General features: G+C 36.4%; 1 protein-coding gene across 1 annotated transcript in view; it reads left to right on the forward strand.

Moving 5' to 3' along the window:
• Nucleotides 1–12,324, forward strand: part of LOC124272411 (bromodomain adjacent to zinc finger domain protein 2B-like) — a 113,325-nt gene that overhangs the window by 84,692 nt on the left and 16,309 nt on the right. Inside the window, 5 exon segments of the mRNA XM_046707579.1 lie at nucleotides 1,213–1,227; nucleotides 3,777–3,869; nucleotides 4,873–4,988; nucleotides 7,817–7,846; nucleotides 10,868–10,912. Coding sequence (XP_046563535.1) covers nucleotides 1,213–1,227; nucleotides 3,777–3,869; nucleotides 4,873–4,988; nucleotides 7,817–7,846; nucleotides 10,868–10,912 — 299 coding nt within the window.

The raw sequence follows: 12,324 nt of genomic DNA on the forward strand, positions 1-12,324 counted from the left end.
GTATGAATGTTAGCAGTGATATACTTACCTACGGGATGTTTCAATACTAGCAGTACTATATGAGGGAATATTTCAATACTAGCAATACTATACGAGGGAATATTTCAATACTAGCAGTACTGTACTAGGGAATGTTTCAATACTAGCAGTACAGTACTAGGGAATGTTTCAATACTAGCAGTACTGTACTAGGGAATGTTTCAATACTAGCAGTACTTCACTAGGGAATATTTCAATACTAGCAGTACTGTACTAGGGAATGTTTCAATACTAGCAGTATTATACTAGGGAATATTTTAATGCTAGCAGTATTATACTAGGGAATATTTTAATACTAGCAGTACTATGCTAGGGGATATTTCAATACTGATAGTATCATGGTTGCTTATGGTATGTATCAATATTGGCAGTACTATACTTGCAGTACTATCAATGCTATCAACACTGATCTAGAGGATGTATCAATACTACCAGTACTATACTAGAGGATGTGTCAATACTAACAGTACTATAACAGGGGATTTGTGAATGTTGACAGTACTATATTTGCATAGGGAATGTGACTGTACTACCAGAACTATTCTTGCCTTGGAGGTGTTTCAGTACTACCAGTACTGTAGTATGGGGTATGTCAAAACTGGCATTCCCCTTCTTTCTTATGTGATACATCCGCAGTTGCAGTACTTTTTGGGGGTGATGTGCAATTTTTGCAGTACTTTTAGAATGAAAGTGTCAGTACTACCAGTACTTCGTTTCATGAAGTCAATACTGGCCATACCATACTAGGAAAGGAATACAGTGGCAGTTAGCTCATGGGTTGATACTGCAGTACCATAATTTGTTAGAGGATGCATCAAAAGGGACATTTCTAGGTTAGATACCATGTCAGTGCTTTACATTCGTAAACAAAATATACCAAAATGAACTTTTTGTATTTTGAAAATATGTTATGTGAAACTTTGACCTTTTTTGTGTTACATTTTGCATCCTTTTCCGGTTTCTCTGTTTTGCTGTGGTTGTCAAATTCATGCATGTTGTTGAAGAGTCTGTCTGTGGTTGCCATGGTTACGTGTCAGCGAACACCAGGAATAAAATTTTCTTTGGAAATTCTTCCTCTTGAGGATTATTTTCTGCATTGTGTTTTAGTTTGTGTTTGTTTGCTGATAATGCTTTTACGAGGTCTGTGATTTAAACTGAAAGTTATTTTTTCAGAGGCTCATTCTATTGGTAAGACATTTGCTGCTTATTCTCCAGCTTTGACGCTATCAGCCCTTTCACGATGACACTAGCCTATGATTGCTTGTTCAGTAACTGTGTGGCCTCGTTTGGTTGAGAAACAAAAACACAATAATACAAATGTTGCTTGTGAAAGGGAGAAAGAAAGAAATAAGCTGAACTACTGCAAAAATGTTTGTGTCGTGAAAGTTGATTTCACTTAGAATTATCCGTATGTGTTGTAGTTCATTAAGAACTGTCTTATGTTGACCACTAACCCAATACCTTGGTCCGTCCGGTACTATATGTTCCACACATCCTTCCTTCCTCCTTCCCACTCGTCTTTCTCCACCCCTCCCTCTTTCCCTGCTTCTCCGTCTTTCTCTTTCTCCCTTCCCCTACCTCTCTCTCCCTTCCTCTTTGCCTCCTGTCTTTCTCTCTACCTCCCCTGATCTCTCGCCATCCTTTCCTCTCTCTGCCCCTGTCTTTCTCCCTCCCCCTCTTCTTTCTCTCTCCCAATCTCTCGCCATCCTTACCTCTGCCCCTTCTCTCCCTCCATCTTTATCTCTCCCTTTTCCTTCCCATACCCTTTCACTCTCTCTCTCATTCCTTCCACATACTCTCCCTCACTCACTCCAAAAGCAACATTCGCTCTTGTGATCAGACCAGTCAATTTCTTCATATTCTATGTAATACATGACACTTACCAATACTCTGAGCTTCTGAGAGTAACCGGTGATCATGGTAATCATATTTTAAAGGGAAATTTCATGAATAAGTATTTTTTTTAAGGAAATATATTGTTGTAAGTTAAAAACTAATACCAACAAATTTGGAAACCAGACATCAATATTTTGCTGATGATTGAAATAATAGCATTTCCTATTTCCTTGTTCACATGTCACATGATCAGTCTTGTGCCATTATTTGAATCTGTCTGTTTTGTTCCTATTGAATTCTAGGAACTAGTGTGTGGTGTTCTCTGTCCCAATTGCTAATACCAAGTTCTTTTATTCCTCCAAAACCATACCTCTATTACATCGTTGACATAATCTTGTATTTCGGTTATCATCACAGTTTAAAAGATTTTCAACAGAAGTCCGTTTCACAATGAGTTCACCATAAATAGTAATGAGGGTAACAGTATCCCTCTATCCAGCGGTCTGTGTATGCAATCGGTGGGAAAACCTCATCATTTTTCTGAAACAATAACTGAAACAATTTTCCGAGTATTTCTAGGAGACAGCGTGTGTTGAATTCACTGTTGTAAGAACATCTGAAATGATTGTCTGAGTATTTCTAGGAGACAGCGTGTGTTGAATTCACTGTTGTAAGAACATCTAAGAACATCTGAAATGAGTATTTCTAGGAGACAGCGTGTGTTGAATTCACTGTTGTAAGAACATCTGAAATGATTGTCTGAGTATTTCTAGGAGACAGCGTGTGTTGAATTCACTGTTGTAAGAACATCTGAAATGATTGTCTGAGTATTTCTAGGAGACAGCGTGTGTTGAATTCACTGTTGTAAGAACATCTGAAATGATTGTCTGAGTATTTCTAGGAGACAGCGTGTGTTGAATTCACTGTTGTAAGAACATCTGAAATGATTGTCTGAGTATTCTACGAGACAGTGTGTGATATTCCGTGTTCTAAGCACAAATGTCTAGTTCTTTTTCTGCTGTAGTGATATCACATTTACAATGTATTCAATGCCAGCTTTGCTTTAAGTGACATTTTGTCACCACAGCACTGTTTTATGAAAACTGTATCAATTGAGACATCCTCAGGAATTATTTTCTGCCTCAGAAATATATTCTCATTAGCATCATAATTATGTATTATTATTTCTTGGAGGACAATTTACTGGAAATGTTCTTGCTGAACAATAACAAATATATTGTTTGCACAGGCATCTTGAATTTGGTTAGTAAACTGACAAGCAGTAAGGTTGGGACTGATTTGATTAAAACGGAGTTGTATATGAGTGTTATTCATTTAGATAGTACCCTGTATGATGTGGTAGTCCAAGGTGAACAGTATATTAACGTGTATTCAGTTTTATTATGCAGACATATTGGTCTGCGCAGCCGTTGTCTTTTTGCATGATTCAAAATTGTATTATTTTTTTTTTAAATGGGTTGTGCTTTGGTGTTTTACTTGTTGAATCTAGTTCTTGAATGCCCTGTTGTCTAGTCCGTGAAAAGTGACTTTGGATTTGGTTTGAATCTAAAACTAAAGAACCATGAATGCTGTTTTACTAAGAAATCAAAATACAGGTATAATTACAGGTATTAGTACTTGAATGTGGATTTGTACCTTCCACAAAATGTTATGCAACAAAGTTTTTTTATGAGATTTAATGGAAAAACGACAGTTGAGAAAAGGACAAAGATCAATTAATTGTGTTCAATAAGCAGTGTTTCTTTTTCATAATGATCTTTAATAAGAAAAATAACAAAATTGGTTTGTAAGTTCCTCATAAACAAATGAAAGGCTGCCGTCCCCAACATCTACTTAATGTAGGAAACCTTTAGAGTAAAGTTGACTCTGTGTATTTGTAGAGCTTGCGAAAAAAGCTGCAGAGAACAAATTTCAGAAGAGACTTGACTTACAAAGGCAGAAAGAGCTATTGAAGAAGTCAAAACAGCTCAAAGGTAGGCAACTGAAGTGTTGCTCCAATTGCTTTATTTTTTGTTCATAACCCCCACCCAGTTCCCAAGACCTGTATATCCCTTTGTTTATATATCTTATTGTCACACATCTCACTATTTACACACTTTACGAAATTTTTATTTTTCAAAGATGATGGTTGGAAATGGTTTTATTGGAATGAAATGATAATTTGATAAGTTTTTGTGACTAACAAACATCCTTTTTGTGCGCTAGCCCTCTTTTATCTAACATTTGTGTTTGATCCCCCTGTGTTGCTATAATCCCATCCTTCCCATCCCTCCGTTAATCCGTCAGTAGTACTAGTTCTGCACCATTGTACTAGCCGATGTACACTTCGACTAACGACTACTTGTTCTTATACATGGCAGGGATTGTTTTCTTAACTAGAAACCCTTTTATTGTTTAGTTAGAAATTTCAAACCTTTGTAAGCAATACATGAGCACATTTGTTTTGTTTTCTTGAGCAAAGGATGTAATTATATTAAATTTAAAATCCAATATTTTCATTGGCTAATGGAAGTTGACATTCTTCTTCGATATTCTCAAATTTGAAATTTCATTATTTTGGAAAGTCCAAGGCTTGATATGATTAGTGGACCGGTCGTCAGTATGGTAGGTACTGGAATGGTTGTGTATATACTGTGTTGAGTTGGTTCTTTGCATGAATGTTGTGGTGTGAGTATAATATGCAACTTTGTCTAAGAATAGCGTTTGTTTTAACTGCATTCCTGGGTATTGGTGCCTTATCGGGTAATTTGCTTTTGGAATATCTTTCTTTCCAATGGGTGAAATTTCTTTTCAGGTTCTAATTTTCAAACCTCTTCCTTTATGTTTCATGTGTAATGGTCTTTTTTTATTGTGTGGTAGATAAGGAGGTATTGTGTTCTAGTCGTGTTATGCAGAGCTGATGAAGTTTCAATGCAAACAAAATGGCTGAATTGCCCTACCATGCTTTATTTTGAGGGTACCGATGCTGTGTTTTAGCTGCCGAGCGTCGGAAACAGAAGGAACAGAATAAGGTAATGAAACAGCAGGAGAAGGTTCGAAGACAGGAACAGATGAGGCAGGAAAGAGAGATGAGAGCCCAGCACATTCTTGAGGTAGGCGGCCATTTTGAATTTTCAGGCAATTACAAGAAGTCATCATTTTAACCTGGAATACTAATTGTGAACTGTGACTTTGGGTAGTGAAACTAATGACAACAACGTCAGGCCTTCAATCTAGCTGTATTTCTGGGGTTCAGAACATCAGGGAAAAGATTAGTTAGAATGTTGTTCAGTCTGTTGAGGGTCATGGCTGCTTGGTTGTTAAATATATATACTTCTCTTCAAAAGTTTAGACTCACTTAAAACACTCACTATATGTTATGTATATATGTATGGTTTCATTGAAGATTGATTTCTCCACTAACTTGGGGGAACCAATTGCAAACTTCATGCAGATGAATTGCACAAGGATCATGCATCAAATTGCTGAAAAGCATGTGCAAACAGGGTTCGATATACCCCATATATTAGTGTGCCATGGCACGGTAAATATTGAATTGGCACAGATAAAAAATGTTCTTGGTGCCCTTTTGACACGCCTAATTATTTAGAGACATAACTCACATTTAGTCATTTAATCCCCCAAACAATTATTTTTTCCTAATTAATAATACCATACATATTTGAATGCTCATAAACCCTTTTCTTTGTTTAACAATAAATTCAAATGATCATGATCATTGTCATTTATTTTAAAAACATGTGGGCATACTCGATTTCTGAAAGGCACACCTAAAATATTTGTCTGGTGCCCTAAGGCACACTTAGAAAGATAAGTATTTCTATACCTGGCAGATATTGTGCATGTGACCAGCTGCGTTGTGGTGTAAAGTTTTGTTAAGAATTAACCATTTTTCACTGATTTTCATCATTTACTGAACTCATGACAATAATCTTTTCAATGTTACAAATTTGTTTTATAATACATCAGTTCATGTGTAAACAGTACCATTTGAACAATATGGACTATTTTGCAAAATTTAGTTTAGAACAGTTGCCAGAAGTAAGTGTCTATTTTTACACTTGTGAGTCTAAACTTTTTATGAGAAGTATATTATTGATCATTGTCATTACTGACAGTAAGATATATTTGAGAAACAGCATGAATTCCATCTGAGGTTTTATCACAACCCTTTGTTCATGTATATTACTTATTTGGAAGTTTTTTTCTGGCTGTAATAGTTTTGAAATTGTATGTTTCATTGAACTATGTTAGACCTCGCTTCAACTGAAAGATCATTGTGTTCCTGACTTTGTCTCAGGGCGGTGGGGTAGCCCAGTGGTTAAAGCGTTCGCTCGTCACGCCAAAGACCCGGTTCGATTCCCCACATAGGTACAATGTGAGAAGCCCATTTCTGGTGTGCCCTGCCGTGATATTGCTGGAATATTGCTAAAAGCGGCGTAAAACCATACTCACTCACTCACTGACTTTGTCTCAGCATTACTCCACATGTGTTCATTGTATACGGGATGGATGCATAGCCAGAATCTATTTGTAATGTTACACAGTGGGGACAGTTCACAGTATTGGTACTCTAAACATGACAACTTTGGCCAGACCAGTTGAGTTTCTCATTTAACACTCACGCCGACCCTAATATTTGGCCAAGTTAAGAAACAAAATTAATAGGATTTTAGTTAAGATATATTTTTGGTCTGTACAGGGCTTCCTTTCACAAAGCACTAAGGTGATCGTAAGTCACTAAGGTAACCTTAGTGCAATGTTAAAGAATGGGAGTTAAGGTTAACCTTAGTAAAGGTTGCTTCGTGAGAGGAGACCCTGGTTTACAATATCAGAATGTAGTTCTTGCTACTGCTTCATAAAGATCTCAGGACATTTTATTATTGGTCACATTGGAACAACTTTTCATGAACTTTTACCAACCATTGGAATGTTCAACACGAGGTTGGCATTAGCTAGCCAGAAAGCATCTTTCTCAAGCTACAACTTCAATTTCAGAATATGCTTTGAAAATACATTACTTCATAGTAGTTACCACTAGCTTTGGAAAGTCTCTTCAAGTTCAGATATTTATACCACTGCATGGGGAAATGGGTAATGCTTTGATAAAATTGGTCATGCAGCCTGTTATTGTTGTTTCCAAAAATGTCAAAACATAACTTTCATGGGCCTAGATATTTGATGCTCTTAGCGCTAAGATAGTCGTAAGTGCCATACATTAACATTAACTTATGATATCGATGATCTTAGCTCTAAGAGAGCTTCGAAAATCTAGGCCCAGATCTGGTAAGTGACTCGTATTGGTTGGGTGAATTTTTTCTCATGAGACCTGAAATGGAATGTCCTCAAATCTATGTTCAGCGAGAACTAGGATATAATTTTTAGAAATTGCAAGATATTTGTACAGGAAAAACCCTCTGTGACAATTGCTTTATTTATTTTTCCTTCTACCTGTTGGCAAGTTGGCCAAGCTAAACTGTGAAAGGTGAATGCAGACTGGTTTGGCCTTTGTTAAGATAGTAGCAGTTTTAAACAGAGTTTTGTGGAATATTACTGAGTTGCCAGGATGCTGTATTAAGGCTTGAGGATCTCTGATCTTCACAGGGTTGAATTGTGTGTTTCTTTGTTTGCCTTCAACTGCAAATGAGAGCAGCTTTTCAAGGATTTGTATCACTGTCAGGACAAATTTTCAGGCATTTAGTATTGATTAGAATGGCTTTCTGTCAGATTTTCATGCACCAAAACCATCAAGAGATGAACTTGGTTCAGTTTTTGAACACTGGAAAATCACTTTGTCTGAAAGGGGAAACTGACATTTGATAAATGGCCAAATGTGTGAAATATATTCAAAAGTTTGTCTTTGTTTGGCATAAGAAAAACTATAATGATTTTGCTATAAAATTAGTATTGTTCATTGCAGTCCAACATACTCTGGTTTCATATGGAGAGAGTAAGTTGATTGACAGTGATTGACAGCTTGTCTTGTCAGGCCAGCCAATGAAATTTGATATTTGTCAGGCATTTGTGAACAGTGTCTAAATGTTTATCAAACTTCATTGCTAATTGTTGTTTGTATTTGTAAGGAGACTTTGCTATCTCTTCAAATTGATGAAATCAACATTGGAAAGAGCAGTGTAGAAACATATTCTTTATATTTTAAATGTTTAGCCTTTCCTTTATGTTATCCTATTTTTGAAATGCAGCTGTCTTTGAAATTTGTTTAATGAAATAATAAGATACTTTCTGTGCTTGATCTAAGTTGGAAGAGTATTTCTTATGGATATAAACTAGAAACAACATAGCAATTACAAATCAATACATTCCAGTAAAAAAAGGAGTATTCATAATATTTCATTAGCTGGCCTCTGATTGGTTGTTTTTCTTGATTGACAGCTGTCAATCTACTGTACATCTATATCACCTATTGTAGGCTTGCTGTATTCCTCAGCTCTATGTATCTGCTTTTTACTTAAACTATTTTATCATTAACTTTGTTCACAAACACGTTAGATCATATCCATAGCCTCATCTATTGGCATAAACACTGGGTCTGACTAGTCTCCTGTCACAGTTATTGAAATATAAATTGGAAAATGTCGGAGTTATTAAAAAAATGGGATACATCCCCTGAATAAAGCATGAACTGCATGTTCATATTGAAAATGTTTGGAAAAGTGTTAAGATGAGACGTATAGTCATGCATGAGTACAGTTTTTAGGTCAGGTTAATTAATGCTGTTAATTAATGTAGATTAGAGCAGTAATACTGGGTCAGTGCATGTGCATGATAGGCTAGTATCACTAAAATATTTATGTTACGTGAAATTAACCTGTCCATTATCAAGAATTTTTAAAGTTGTCATTGGTTTAAAATTGTCTAGAACATAAGTTTAATATATGCTGCACCTGAAAAATTAAGGGGTCCAATTAACCTGTCCATTATCAAGAATTTCTAAAGTTGTCATTGGTTTAAAATTGTTGAGAACATAAAGTTAATATATGGTGCCCCTGAAAAATTAAGGGGTTCAATTAACCAGCACGTTATCGAGAATTTTCATAAGTTGTGATGTTGGTTTAAAATTGTCTGGAACATAAATTTAATATATGCTATGATATATGCTGCCCTTGAAAAGTTAAGTACCTTGTTATTATTTCTAATCACTATAATTACATTGACTGATTAACGGTTATGCGAAAGAATTGGTTGACGTTCTGGTTGAGTAAACAAGAATGCCACTTTGTTAGGTGGTCAGTAGTATGTGGATATTATAGATTGGACAGGGAATGGTAAACTCATCATTTGAATAAGAAAACTGAACAAATATATTTGTGTAATGAAGTCTGAAAGATTTTCCCTTCACAGTTTGTAACCTCAGTGAGCAAATACTTCTGTACACAATAGGGGCCGTGGGGAAGCCTAGTGGTTAAAGCGTTGGCTCGTCACGCCGAAGACCCGGGTTTGAATCCCCACATGGGTACAATGTGTGAAGCCCATTTCTGGTGTCCCCTGCTGTGATGTTGCTGGAATATTGCTAAAAGCGGCGTAAAACCAAACTCAGTCAGTCAGTCTTTACACAATAGTATTATTCTTGTATTGTTAACAGTCTGTATCTAAACGCTAATATCACTACTAAAATGCTTTTAATACAGTATTGAGCTCATAGCATGGTCACGAACTGCAGCCATGGATTGTGCTTGTTGCCTGAGACTTTTTGTCTGACTGTGGCTACAGTTTGTACAGGTTTTCTTTCTCAGGAAACATAAGCATTAGGATTATTGAGTAAAAGTTGATTTACACCATGACAACAATGAATACTTAAATATGCATAGTAGTAGTATGGATTAAAGGTCAACTCATAATTATTTTGTACCCACAGAAAGGGTTATCATCACCTTGTCAGCTGTACATTTAGGTTTAGTGGTGAAATTTGATTCACAGTATGAGAACAATGGCAAGCTAAATATGTCTTAGTGTATATTCAATACATAAATAGGGGCGGTGGGGTAGCCTAATGGTTAAAGCGTTGGCTCGTCACGCCGAAGACCCGGGTTCGAATCCCCACATGGGCACAATGTGTGAAGCCCATTTCTGGTGTCCCCCGCCGTGATGTTGCTGGAATATTGCTAAAAGCTGCGTAAAACCAAACTCAGTCAGTCAGTCAATACATAAATATCTTATAGCACCAGATAGAGTTATCTCCCTTTGTTTACTGAAAATTCAGGTTTAGTTGTAACAGTTTATCCACAGTTTGATAATAATTACGAGCTAAATTTCCTAAATAATATCCAGTTGTAAATGTCATGCAAGCAGAGAGAGTAATCTCTCTTTGTTAAAGAGTTATCTCCCTTCAACAAAAGCAAATTTCAGCACTCCCCTTATGTATTTCAGCAAGGTATTATTTTGACTGAACAGTTATGCTTGTAGGTATTTAGTTGTAATTCTGCTTTGACCAGTGATTTCTAAAGTGTGTCTTGGGCTCTAAGCTTTGTGACTTATCCTGCTTATCTGTCTTGTGTTCTTGTCAAGCTGCTCTCATTGGTCAGTATCTGCTGCATGTGGCATTTGATTGGTTAGTTTAAGTTGAAATCTCAGTTAGGCCAATATCAATTGTTAGGATTAACTGTCTAAATTCTAATTGTATTTTTTGGCATGGTCATTGTTGTGTATTAGTGATATGAATCTGCCAAAGAATCATTTATAGAAAATGAATCAATCTTCAGACAAGCTCATATGTTCCAAAAGATCACTATGGCAGCAGTTGGTGATGAAATATTGCACATTAATGCTGATGGGATGTAAAGTGAAATATTCCATCAGAATCTTCTTGAAGTTAATTGGAATATATACATATGTCAAGTAGACTTGTTACACTTGATGATGATGATGATGATGATGATGATGATGATGATGATGATAGACTTGTTACACTTGATGATGATGATGATGATGGTGATGGTGATGATGTTTCAAGGAGAGAGAGATGAAGCGACAGCAAGCCGTCATGATGAGGGAGCAGGTAATGAAGAATCTCAGCATCGTACGTCCACCTCCTCACATCACCGGCTATACCCTGCTACACTTATCAATCCCATATTTCTTCATTGTTCACTATCAGCTGTTTTGCATGGAGTCATCTCTTAGGAATGACGTGCAAAAAAGGATTTATAATGCACTTCTACCATAATATAAATCTTTGTACTATAATATAAATCTTCTTCCTTTCAAAAGCTTTCTACCTCACTTTTTTCCAAATATATATATTTAGCTCATTGAATGTGGACTGAATGAACCATGATCGTAAACATAACACGAGAGTATATATTACTGATCAAACCATTACCTAATTAGGAAATAATAATTTCCATCTACTTCTTAGTTGTCTAATGCTGTACTTAGCAATATTCCAGCTATATTGCGGCGATCTGTATATAATCGAGTTTGGACCAAACAATCCAGTGATCAACAGGATGTGCCTTGACGTACGATGTGTGTCAACAAAGTCAGTGAGCTGATCCCGTTAGCTGCTTCCTACCACAAGCATGGGTTTTTGAAGACCAATTCTAATTTGGATCTTCATGGGTACAATTCCATCTTCAGTAGTAAGACATGTAGGAATTGTACTGACTTAATGAGTGTAGGTCTTCTTCAGGGTTCTGTTCCTCAAAGTGATTGTAGCTCAGTGATGGTATTTAATCCCGTACTTAAACGGGCGGTGGGGTAGCCTAGTGGTCAAAGCGTTCGCTCGTCAAGCCGAAGACCCGGGTTCGATTCCCCACATGGGTACAATGTGTGAAGCCCATTTCTGGTGTCCCCCACCATGATATTGCTGGAATATTGCTAAAAGCGGTGTAAAACTAAACTCACTCACTCACCCATACTTAAACACACATTGATGACATATGTCTGTGTTTGCTGTATGGTCTGTTTGGTAACACTGGACTCTAGGATAGAGAAACAGTTGATGCGAATGATGAAGAAAGGAGGGGATATGTTAACTGCAGTAATATTGGCCTTTAATCAGCATATGATTCCAAGTACGAGCACCCTATAATTCACCCAATGTTTCACGGCCATTTATTGAAATGAACTAGATGCTTTAAATGTTCATTAGAGCTACCGGTAATATCCTTTGAAAACAAAAAGTATTATTTCATACTGGAATCATCTGTTGAAAATTATTTTGTTCTGCACTTTTGTTCTAACAATTTGATTTTATGCATTATGATCAAATGACTGTTATTTATTATGTCTTGTTATTTTCTTCTTATGCAATAATTGCTGCTTATGCAATAATTGCCTTTGTTGTAGGTAAGGTATTTTTTACCATGTACACTGAACACAAAGAATATGTGAGCATGAATATTTTGGAGGGTATCTGTATGAAGTGGTGTGATGATTCTGAGAAAAATATCCCCAAGATGTTCATGA

Source organism: Haliotis rubra, unplaced genomic scaffold (assembly GCF_003918875.1).
Source record: "Haliotis rubra isolate DU_JTF1 unplaced genomic scaffold, ASM391887v1 Scf17, whole genome shotgun sequence".
Taxonomy (NCBI): Eukaryota; Metazoa; Mollusca; class Gastropoda; order Lepetellida; family Haliotidae; genus Haliotis; species Haliotis rubra.